The sequence below is a fragment of the Priapulus caudatus genome, unplaced genomic scaffold (assembly GCF_000485595.1).
Source record: "Priapulus caudatus unplaced genomic scaffold, Priapulus_caudatus-5.0.1 Scaffold1007, whole genome shotgun sequence".
NCBI classification, from domain to species: Eukaryota; Metazoa; Priapulida; class Priapulimorpha; order Priapulimorphida; family Priapulidae; genus Priapulus; species Priapulus caudatus.
Genome location: NW_014578068.1, coordinates 85,765 through 98,069, shown reverse-complemented (window position 1 = coordinate 98,069; position 12,305 = coordinate 85,765). Strand labels below are relative to the sequence as shown.

The following is a 12,305-nucleotide window of genomic DNA, read 5'->3' as shown; positions in this document are numbered from 1 at the left end:
TATATATATATATATATATATATATATATTAAGAGCCAATAATATATTAAGAGCCAATAATAATATTAAGAGCCAAAATCAAAATACCAACAAAATCAAACAAAAAAATCCACAAAATCCAAGTCAAATTCAACTGGAAATCAATTCCCCCATCATGGCCCTTCATCGTGGGCCCTTCATGGCTGCCACGGAGTGCCTGTTGGCCTCTAGTTATTTATACACAAGCGCGCGTGTGTACACATAAACACATAACATATACATAATACATAATAAACACATAACATACATAACACACATAACATAACATAACACACATAACATAACATAACACACATAACCTAACATAACATATATACGTTATAAGGAAGACGTGTGGTGATTTCTGCAGGTGCGTATGTGTGAGTTCTCTGATAGCTCAGCGATCTGGAAGCGAGGTTCCCTGCTCAGGAAGAACGGACATCAGGCTCTGGTCAAGCAGATCTCACCTGTGTAAGATTTCCTCGCAGATGTTCTCATGTGCTGTGCTTGATCGTAGACATTAGATCGTAGATAGTTATCACACATGCATCCCACGTTACGTTATGGAGTTATCTTTGTACTATACTTAATAGTTTATCTTTGGTCTCCGACTTTGGGAATTAGTGATGGCATATATAGTCAGTGCCGTTAAGGGTTGCCATTTCTAATATCACTAGCCCTGTGCTTGCTAGCATGTTCCTATACCCAGAGGGATTCCCTTAGCATTCTTTAGATTGTCTTCGTTCTGCAATAAGTTGCTATAATGGTCACACAGTAGGAACTAATTTTCTCATCATCTCTGTCCGTTCGAAACCCTTTTCTACTTGACCTTACAAAACTCCCTTGCCTAGAATATGTTAATTCTACCTAATTATGCTAGTAAATTTATTAACAAAATCATTACAAAGTTAGTCATGCCTAACTTTTATGTTAAACCTTTCTTTTATGTAATGCGGAAGCTACCTGTGGAGTGATTATAGACGCTGTTGTTGGATATTGTTGCTAGATGGCGCCACGGGTGTGTATGTTTCAGTGAGTTGCTGGTGAAGGTGCAAGGACCGATGCCTGAGAACATCATGTTCCTTGTCCACGAGGTGTTTGAAACGCTCGTCGCAGAGTCGTTCGATGGCGTCAGATATGATTTCTTCATGCCATGTCCCGACTGCCTCAAGGTGAGAGGAGGAGGGAGAGAGGCAGGGAGAAAGAGAGGGAGGGGGAGGGAGGGAGAGGACAGAGGGGCGGGGCGAGAAGGGAAGAAGGGAGCAAGGCAGGATGAGATTGAGGAAGACCGAATAGCGGCAGGAGAGAGAGAAGGAGATGGAGGGAGGAACGAGTCTTTTGACGTAATAAGATGTGATTTCTTCATGTCATGCCCGATTGCTTCGTGACGAGTTGGCGGAGGAAAAGAGGGGGAGAGGAGGGAGGGAGTAAGGTAGGGAGGAGAGCGATTGAGGAGGAGAGAAGAAAATGAAGGAGAAAGGGGTAGGTAAGGGAGGGAGGGAGAGAGGAAGAGAGAATGGTGGAAGAAGATACAGAAGGAGATAAGGAGGTAGGGAGGGAGAAGGGTGTGAGGGAGGGAGAAGGGAGGGAGGAAGGGAGGCGAACCTCTTTCGGACGTCAGGAGTCACATTTCTACATGCCATGCGCCAATGTCTCAAAGTGAGACTGAGGGGGTAGAAAAAGAAAGGAAGAAAGAGACGGAGTAAAAGATGGAAGGAGGAGAGGGAGGAAGGGAGGGTGAAGGAGAAAGGGAGATATTGATGGACGGAGAGAACGATGAAAGTATAGGTGAGAAAGATAAGAATTGGTAGTAGGAAATAGAGGATGAGGTTTCACTCGATCATTGAACAAGATTTCTAAATAAAAAAAACAAATGCTGGCAGAACAGTATACTGACAACACAGACATATTCTATGTGAGTAAAAACATTCTTTACATGTCGTTTTTGGGTTTTTTTGTTCCTCGAATAACACGTCGTGCAGTCTGAAACTGCTTAATTCTCTCTCTGTGGATTTCTCGCAGGTCATTCGAGAGCCCTACATGTTTTCGGCAGCGAAGGTGCGACTGGCGTCCGAACTGAAGGCTCCATTTCTACAGTGTGAGAAGATGTTCCACATAGTCGCGCTGCCCGAACTCAACGGTACGTGTCATCCGTCAGCACCAGCACAATGTCTGCTCCTCTGGAGCCTCACTCCACGTTCCAAGATCATTAATTGGTACCATTACTGTTAAAAATGCATCTTAATTAACATTAAAAATTAAATTCATATCTTAATAAATTAATAAATATAGTTTAATAATAAATCCTAAATTACTTGTCATCATCTTCGCGGTTGCATTGTTTGCATCATCATCTATGCCTTTGGAGCCTCACTCCATGCTCCAAGATCATTGTTACCATTAAATTACAATTAAGAATATATATATCTTAATAAATAATGAATAACAATAAAAATAATTAACAATAATAATGTTAAATAAATTAAGATGAATGAATATTAAAATTATGTCATCATCGTCGTCGTCATTGCAGCGTCCATGCCTCCTGAGCCCCACTCGACCTTGGACGCTCACCTTGAGCGGGCCATCCACGCGCTCAGCGACCTTGAGAAGGTCATGCAGCAGGACGTGTTCTTCGTGTACAGCGCGGCGGACGCGCGGGCGGATGGACGTCGCGTCGTCGACCCCACCGCCATTTTGCGCGACCTCAACGCTGCTGACGTCACGTGGTAATGACGACCGGCGCCCTCTGGCGAGACACAAAAACCAGATTTTGTAGCTTTGCAGTAGTTTGTTTGCTAGCTTTATAGCTTAATGCTGTCGAATGATAAGCTTGTCGAACGTAGACCCACATGGGGGGGGGGTAGCGGCAGTGAATCTGCGTCCTCTAGAGATGGTCCAGGCCTCCTCTACGCATGTGCGTCTAACTTAACTCTTAACCTCAACCGCGATTAACCTTTCAAGAGCTTAACTGGTTCTGATAACTGCAACGATGTCTGATGGTTGAGAGATCTCACTCAGACATATGCTTGCGACCATACGACTCCCTCCCTAATGCTATATTTCACTAATTAAAGTCCCAATTACGAAGAATGCATGCACGTCGTTAAGTGTCGAGTGCTACCTGTAGATTACTACTAGTAGTACTAGTTATAGTACCAGTAGTAGTACTAGTAGTAGTACTAGAGTACTAGTAGTAGTACGTACGAGTAGTACTAGAGTACTAGTAGCACTAGTTGTAGTACTATAGTACTTCTAGTAGATTCAGCTGTGTACTGTCGGTCGCGCAGACGTGGACTAACACTAGCTGTTTTTGCGATGACTTTCAGCATCTGTGCAGCCGATCCAACGAAGATCACTCACCAGGAGAGCTTGCTGTTGAAAGACTCGCAGGTACAGATGTGCTCCTGGCGTGCATGTATCTCTCCCTGGATATTACCTCAAACATGCCCTAGCTAACCCGTATGCCAACTAAACCCTATAACTACCTATCCTACCTCTTTACTATAAATATAAGAAGTTTGAAATTATTATAAACTTAATTAACTTTAACCCTAGTTTTGACCCTAACCTAAACTAAAGTATTCTAGAGTCCCTAGTTTTGTATGCTGTGAGACATAGACTTTAGGACACTTATCAACAACAGCCCATGATCTTCGCTCGAAGCTCTACCACATCGGTGCTGCCATCTGTTGGCAGGTTCTGCTGCTCGGCATCTCGAACGAGTTTGTCGCGGACGAGGGTTGCTGCGACCTCGCCCTGTTCGCCGTCAACAACCTACGCAAGCAGGTGGCGCTAGTGGTGCTCGGCGACGGCTTCGAGTGGAAGCGGTCGGACTTTGCGATGCGCATTACCGAGGGCGACGAGGTACGAGCCAATCACGCATCTTGGTGGGCCCGTCACGCATCCCTCAGTTCACATGTTCATTACATGTTCTAACCATTTGAATTTCAAAGCGAACAGCTAGTTGCTCTTGAAAAAGTTTGACCATATTTTAGATTCGATGATGTTGTGCATTACTACCAGCGCGGTCGATCTTATCTCCTCTCCCACCGTGCTGGACAGACTGCCCACGTTATTATTATCCGTCCTTCACGTGTCCTTCACGTGTCCTTCACGTGTCCTTCACGTGTTCTTCACGTGTCCTTCACGTGTCCTTCACGTGTCCTTCACGTGTCCTTCACGTGTCCTTCACGTGTCGTTCACGTGTCCTTCACATGTACTTCACGTGTCCTTTACATCTCGTATACGTTTCCTTCACGTGTTTACGTGTCCTTCATGTGTGGAATGTATGTGTTACACCAGGTGTACGTTGACATGAGAGACATCTCACGATATGACTACAAGATCCAGGATCTGATACGGGACATGAAGATCAGAACGAGCCAAGAAAAGGTATGATCTCGCAAATCTGGATCGTCGATCTGAGCACTATTCTTTTGTATAGTGATAATTCCCATGCATTAGGCAACCGCCACACAAAAGTACATCTCATTAAGTGGCATAGTGGTTCTAGACTGGTACAAAATTCCTATTGCTTAATTCAAGTTACCGTGTCAAAGAATAGGTACAGGGTCTTGCGATAAACAAGTGAGCATCATCATGTGACTGCGTCAACAATATGTAAACAAACAGATTTCAATCATTGCCTATTTTTGTGGATGTGTTCTAAGACATGTTAGCCTTTCTAAGTCACTTGCTGTTATGTAAGCAATACTGATAAGTATTGTAATGGTTGGAGAAATACGAGAACGGTCGGGAAGAATGTTTGAAATCATTACTTTAAGGTCATGCAAAAGTTCTAAGGCGATATTTCATATGTTATAGGCGCCGACTGATTCCTTTCCAAAGTGCTTCGTCAGCTATTGCTGGGCTAACTCACAGAATGCAGTAGATCTGGGCGCGCGAAATACAGAGGGCGCTATCGGGCACGCGGACCCGCGCCAACTTAAGGAGTATATGGAAGATAACGGAATTCCATGTTGGATAGATGTGGAGAGAGTCGGAAAGGTATGGAAATGTGTGCTTAGCCATATTGGATAGATGTGGAGAGAGTCGGAAAGGTATGGAAATGTGTGCTTAGCCATATTGGATAGATGTGGAGAGAGTCGGAAAGGTATGGAAATGTGTGCTTAGCCATATTGGATAGATGTGGAGAGAGTCGGAAAGGTATGGAAATGAGTGCTTATAGCCATGTTGCATAGATGTGGAAAGAGTCAATCGTATCAAGCAGATAGGTCACTTGTATATAATAAACTATGTACAGTTGTTACAATAACCATGTGTCTTATAAGTTATCGTTCACAACGGGTTAAACTGTATTAATTACATGTTTATTTGTATTTTATTTAGGCTGGGTTATTTGAGGACATTACTGATGGGCTGAAGCATGCAGAGGTAGTAGTGGCATGTGTCTCTGATCAGGTATGTATTCATCTTGCTTCTATGAAATACACCGTCACACATTCACAAACCTCTCCCTCATCTCTTACGTTAAGTAATGGTAATGCTAAAAGGCTAAACGTCTCCCTATGTACTGTCAGAAGGTATCCCTAACTTCAACCCTAATCCTAACCCTAACCCCAATGCCAACCCTAACACTAACGCTAACCCTAACCCCAACTATAATGTTAACCCTAACACTAACCCTAACCCTAACACTAACCCTAACACTAACCCCAACCCAAACACTAACCGTAACCCTAATTCTAGCACAATCCTTATGCTAATTTACCAGTAATCCTATCCTTAACCATAACCATAACCTAACCCTAACCATAAATATACACTAACCCCTAATACCCTACCCATAATAGTAATCTTAACTCAAAGCACATCCAGGAAGACAGAATCACAGAACTTTGCTCACCAAGGACGTGCAGCCCCCCAGGTACAGCCCTACATCTGCTGTGATCGTAAGCTGCCTTCTCTTACAGTACGCTCACTCCGGCATGTGTCTGAAGGAATTCCGCTTCACGGCAATGATGTTGAAGCTGCCGCTCATTATGGCTGTGGTGGGCACCGGCGCGGAGTGGGAGAGAACTGAGGTGAGGCACCACCAACCCTCATCATCATCATCATCATCATCATCATCGTCACCACCACCACCACCCATCCCTCATCATCATCATCATCATCATCATCATCATCATCATCATCATCATCATCATCCTGCTGTCTACGATGTGCTTTATGTGCGCACGTCTGTGAATGTTTGCACGTCTGCTTGTATGTCTGTCTCCTTGTCTGTCTGTTCTTATCCAATCCCATGCCACCCATCTTACCTGATCCCATCCCATCCTATCCCATCCCATGCCATTTTAAAATACCCCTACCCCATAGCACCCTATCCCATCCAACAATATCCCGTACCATTCCAAAAGACCCCCACCACATCACATCCTATTTTGTTATACCCCAGTCCCATCCCATCACAGCCTATGCCACCCCCTCCCATCCATTTGTAGCGCTTGTATGTGGCTACAGGGGCGTGTACAGGGGGGGGTCCAGGGGGTTCGGACCCCCCCCTGCTCGTGCAGAAAACGCATCTAAGGGGGTCTAATTGAAACTTTTTTTGGGGGGAGGGCCCCCCAGACCCCCCCTTCGCGTGCTCGCAAGTTTGGGTTACTGTTATAGACCCCCCCTCCCTGGTACAAATCCTGTACACGCCCCTGGGCTACACGTTCATGTCTCACACACACACGTTCTTTCACCTCTGTCTGTAGATCGGCTTGCTCAGCCTCGGCATTCCCAAGATAGACTTCCGCTACAGCCGAGACTCGGCTGCCCCCGACCTCCTCCTCGGCCTGGTGAGGGAGAAGCTAGCTGAGAGGGACAGACAGAAGCAGCAGGAAGAGGAGGAAGGGAAGAAGGAGGAGAATGAGCAACAGAAGCAGGAGGCAGAGCCGGGACACGACTCCAGCAGGGACCATCAGCAAGCTGCCTTCCAGGTACCGTACAGTGTGGTCCACGAGAGGTTTTAACATGTAAGGGCGACAGGTTTGAGTTTTGAGCCGACAGGTTTGAAAATCGCAGACAGATTTGGATTTCAGGCAGACAGGTTTGAAATATCATGGTAAGAAACAACACAAACAAAGTAAAATGCAACTGTACTGCACTGTCGAACGGGACGTACGCGTAGTCACAGCGCACGCTTGTAGCATACACTATTACAGTCTATTACACTGTTTTACTCTGTGCATGGGCTCCCACTTGCCGGGCAGTCGAGTCTTCTGAGCTGCTTGCTCTGATTCATGCGCGCATGCCTGCACGCGTGCCTGTGCGCGTGTGTGCGTGCGTGCCTGCGTGCGTGCCTGTGTGTGTGCGTGTGTGCCTGCGGTCGTGCCTACGTAGACCCGTATGGTTATAGAACGGTAATACATGGAAAATCGTAATGAAATTCACGCGTTTATTTTTGCGTGCCGGCACACTCGCGTGTCATTCCCGATTGTAGCTTTTTCCTCAATTCCAGGAATGAGTTTTGCTGTCGCTCTCTCATAGTCCAGTGGTGCCCACCCCCTACATTTTAGTAGTGATTAGCACCACGCGACTGAAACAATCGTGCTCCCCCACCCGTACTTCAATTAATGCCGCCCCCAGCCAGCAGGCACGTACGCAGCGTCGATGTGCACAGCCACAGACGCGTGCCTCGCGGGCCGCTGTTTTCGGCGACCTTTGAAAATATAATGTGAGAATGTCGTGCGATAGCGCCCTGGCTCAAAGGATGTTAGGAATATTACACAACTAGAAATTTTTTAGTTGTCCAATCGGGCAACTAGTCAAACGAATAACTTGTCCGACATAGACTTTCATTTGTCCTGAGCCTCATATCAATATAGTTTCACCTTATAGTATATTTATTTGCATGTTTCGCACATTGCTTTATAACATTTTACTGGTTACATTCACACTAGTAGAACAATGAAAAATGACTCTTCACTCATGACTCTTGACTTGATTATTTTGAAATATAGGTAATAAGTTTTGTGAAAAAATGCTCCAAAATAAGGCTCAGATTGCACCAGAGAATCATTAGAATCAATTAGAATTTATAATTCGAGATTACTTAAGTAATTAACTCAGGTAATAAGTAAATAATAATCAACCTAAGTAACAATAATTTATTTAATAATTAGATAGTTACTCATAATAAATAGAACTGTCTGTCAGAGCAAGATAACCACCCCTCTTGAATAACCTTGCTCAAGGTCAGGCTTTCCCAGTTCATGCACATTAATATATTAATTAAATTTGAAAACAAATTTAACCGCCCATTAACAAAAATGTAACATATTAACTAAAATTATTAAGACAATATATTAACATCTTTGCTGAATTTAGTTCTCCTGACTGATCCCGTAGCAACATCGCGCTTTTGAGTCTTAAAGGCTCACAATGCGCATCCAAACGCTAATTTCTCCAGTACTAGACTAGCAAATACTTCGTGTCATGCATAATCACACTACCTTATGACAAAATAAACTCTAGTTGCTCCCATTTCACTGCGCGTTTGCTTAAAACCCACAAGAAAGAGGTGAGAAAACTGGCATTCTGGCGCAAACGCCGACTGTTTGCCAAACAAAATAGCCTCGAAGTGGTGACGTGACGTCACATGTTTTTATCTTTGCTGCGCCCGTACCGCTGTACCGCAGCACCGCTGCACGGTTGCTTGGGGATTGGGGAAACTGTCAACAACATCGGAGAATTTCAACAACATTGGAGGTATTTTCAAAATACCTTTTATAAGACAACGCGCAGTGAAATGGGAGGAACTAGAGTTTATTTTGCCATAAGGTAGTATGATTATGCATGACACGAAGTATTTGCTAGTCTAGTACTGGAGAAATTAGCGTTTGGATGCGCATTGTGAGCCTTTAAGAGAAACACGCGAACATCCCTCGCAGCCATCATAACCTGTGCTGCCATCTGTCTTTGGTCACAGGAACTATACGAGCTGGCACAGCGGAAGCTGCTGAGGGAGCTGACTGGTTACTGCGACGCTGCCAGCGCCCTCTATCCACGCCTCATCGTCGCCGACCTCGTCGACGCTGACGACGAACCACAGCGCCATCTGACGGCGACCGCCACCGACAACGAACCTCAGCGCCCTCTAAAGGTGGCTGCCGGCAGCGGACCGGTCAGAAACAAGAGAGAGGGGTCGGTGGGGAAGGACAGAGAGGAGGATGCGGTTGTGAAACGCGAGAGCGAGAGCGCGGCAAGCAGCGAGAGCCCCATAGGTGGCGCCGGTGAGCTTGCAGGGGCGGGGGAGGTGCGTGGCGAGGGGAGAGACACGGCAGTGAGCGGCGGCGGCACAGTCGAAAAGTCATTTGCCATGAAGACTAAGACACTCAGGCGACAAAAGACGAGAGAGAGGATGGACGGAGATGCCGCTGCGAACAGTCGGAAACCTGCGAAGAAGGGCGAAGAAAGCCGGAATAGGAGAGATCCGGAGAAGGAAGGCACCATCAAGACAAGTAAAAATCCCCCGATTGCGGCGGGAGAGTCCGTATCGACGAAACGCAGAGGAGAGAATTCGCGCAAGGATGAGGACACGAGCCAAGCAGACGAGACAACGATGATTACAACAGCAACAATAACAACAACAGCAGCAGCAGCAGCAACAGCAACAGCAGCAACGACAACAGCAGCAGCAGCAACGACAACAGCAGCAGCAGCAGCGAGAACAGGAGCACCACCACCACCAGCAGCAGCAGCAGCAGCGACAACAGCAGCAGCAGCAACGACAACAGCAGCAGCAGCAGCAGCAGCGACAACAGCAGCAAGCGGCAGTCTAAAGCGCAGGCGGAGTCGCGCGGAGACAAGCGCGCCGACCGTCGTGGGCAGCGACAAGAGAACAGTTCCGAAAAACAAGCAAGGCGAGGAGCGCGATAGACAAAAGAAGGAGGTAACGAGGAGAAGTGAGAGCCTCACAGAGAAGGTTCCGTCGAAATCCACGAGAAAAGCAAAGCCAAAGAAGGAAACCGATGATGACGACACCACGCGAACGGATACCAACCGCCGTGCTCGCGCTGAATCTACCGCCTCCAGGGGGCAGCGCGGGGGCGATGGGACAGGGAAGCGGGCGGCAGGGAGGGAGGAAGAAAGCAGCGGGGAGGCGTCGTCACGGCGACGGCCTGGTACGGCAGCTGCGGCTGGGATGAAGCCAGCCTACGTGTCGACGGCAGGAGCAATGCGGGCGGATAACTTCTGCTTCCGACTGCTCTGTGAGCATGAGCAGGTGAGATCTCTTTCTCTCTCTTCTCTTCTCGCTTCTCTCACTCTCTCTCTCTCTCTCTCTCTCTCTCTCTCTCTCTCTCATGCTGCGGACGTTACAAGAAAGTCGGCCATTCTTAACTAAATTGTAGCAGGGGAATAAATGCGATGGGTAAATTAGCAATGAAGCCGCATCCGGCGATAAAAACCAGTGAAACGGCAAGTATTTAGGATGCCTAAGAGAAAGAATAAGACAACTGTGCGGGCAAAGCAACATGTATAAGAAATTACAAACCGTGTCGCATATTTCTTATCTGAAACGCTGTAAGTCATTGGTTGAATGTCCTGAAATCTGTCGAATTGGTTGAATGCATGTAGTCATATGTTGGCTAATCATTAAGATGTGTAAACGAATATGTTGAAAGGCAGCTGAGAAAAGTTCTGGTTATATGTGAAAGTTCTGTAAGTTAATGTTAACATGCTATTTCACACGACATCGTATTTATGAACAGCCATCACCAATTATTTATTTGCAGGTAAGTATGCAGGAGATGATTGACATGTGTAAGTGAGAGAAGCATGGCCAGGAGATCGTAAACTTTTACCATGAAGGCGGGTGTTTGGATGGACAATCTGTGATGGTTGCAAGCGCGGAATGGGTGCGCTAGGTGCAGAGGTGGACATCCGAAACGCCCCTCACAATGCTGCAGCATACGCTGATGAATACTCACTTAAGAGTGCATTAATAGAGACTTGGGAATCAATCCGTAACGTTCCAAGTAAGCAAGTATTCAGCATTGTCCGTGTGATGGAGGACTAACCGACTAGCTCTCGGCAATTTCTGGAGCTGCTGCCGATCATCCCGTCGCAAGTGGAGGCAAGAACTAAGATGGCCCAACTACATCTGGTCCTATTGGATTTGCGATGAGGGATTAAACTATACTCCATCGGGACACGCGCGAACTTGATAGAAAGGACTACCTAAGTGTTCTGGAGGCTGTCAGCATCTTCCACATGACTGGGATGCAGAACCAAGAGAGAGTCTCTCATGTAAACGTCTCATCGTTAGAGAACCTTTGGCCCTGCGCAGTATGGAAATCTTCTGTCTCAGATGTATTCTATTCTCCTACAATCGCCACATATCCTGTGGTCGCGCTAGGGGTGACGCACACTGGATTTTCCCCAACGCGCTGTGGTTAGCAGCGTTGGAATTTATTTGTTTGGGATCATATTTTCGCACTACCGCGAAGTGTAGGACGGTGATGCAGTAGCGGGAAAACGCTAGAGTGGAAATGAAACGCGAATGTCTTTAGAATAGTATTTATATTCAACTGATAGATGTTAATTACATAAATCTATACGGGCAGTGCTCGAAATTACAGAAAAAAAAATAAGAGAAAAGCGCCAGGCATCAAAATGAGGTTGTCCGCAGTGGAACAATTTCTGGTTGTACTCTGGACCCAAAACTTAGAGATGTTTACATGGAGTACGTATTTACTCCTATTCAGACTATTTGTTTATGTCATCGTACTACTGTGATTTCTTCCCTCATTCTTTGCCTGTGCAGTGTCGCCGTCTTCCCCCAAGTCCCGCTCTCATCTAACAGTAGGCCCTATGAATTCACAAAACCGCTATTGAGCCTAGAATCGATTCAATAGCTCATTTATTGTTTATCGTATATTTTTACATAATTGAAGCTAGAGCTTCACCCATAGCGCATATATAGTTAAATGACATCGTCGTGCTATCGATCGGTTGGAATAATTTCAAAGTGCGTATGTCTAAATATCTTACTACAGTACCTGTAGTTTATAGCGGTTTTGGCACGCCCTGACGTGCTTCTCTCTCGCAAGATCTCAGTAGAAAGAGAGAGAGAGAGAGAGAGACGTGTTACCTGTTCGTTGGTTTGTCTGTTTCCAATTTCTCAGTTACGACAGCAGACACATGACAAGTAGCGTAAGTTATAAGTTCTAGCATATAGATATATTATATGCATCATCATGTATTTATAAATATATGAAATTAATATATATGTATATGTCTATTGAATACTGAAGCTGATCCAGTTAAAGACA

The 12,305-nt window shown here is 45.8% G+C and overlaps 1 protein-coding gene across 1 annotated transcript in view; it reads left to right on the top strand.

The window, feature by feature from the left end:
• The window catches only part of LOC106814930, a 29,476-nt gene that overhangs the window by 4,726 nt on the left and 12,445 nt on the right, over positions 1 to 12,305 (top strand). The window contains exons 6-18 of the mRNA XM_014819314.1: positions 389 to 489; positions 1,052 to 1,190; positions 2,041 to 2,158; positions 2,552 to 2,747; positions 3,348 to 3,411; positions 3,718 to 3,885; positions 4,324 to 4,413; positions 4,846 to 5,028; positions 5,371 to 5,442; positions 5,955 to 6,065; positions 6,744 to 6,968; positions 8,960 to 9,519; positions 10,066 to 10,255. Coding sequence (XP_014674800.1) covers positions 389 to 489; positions 1,052 to 1,190; positions 2,041 to 2,158; positions 2,552 to 2,747; positions 3,348 to 3,411; positions 3,718 to 3,885; positions 4,324 to 4,413; positions 4,846 to 5,028; positions 5,371 to 5,442; positions 5,955 to 6,065; positions 6,744 to 6,968; positions 8,960 to 9,519; positions 10,066 to 10,255 — 2,217 coding nt within the window. The remainder of the gene's footprint in view (positions 1 to 388; positions 490 to 1,051; positions 1,191 to 2,040; positions 2,159 to 2,551; positions 2,748 to 3,347; positions 3,412 to 3,717; positions 3,886 to 4,323; positions 4,414 to 4,845; positions 5,029 to 5,370; positions 5,443 to 5,954; positions 6,066 to 6,743; positions 6,969 to 8,959; positions 9,520 to 10,065; positions 10,256 to 12,305) is intronic.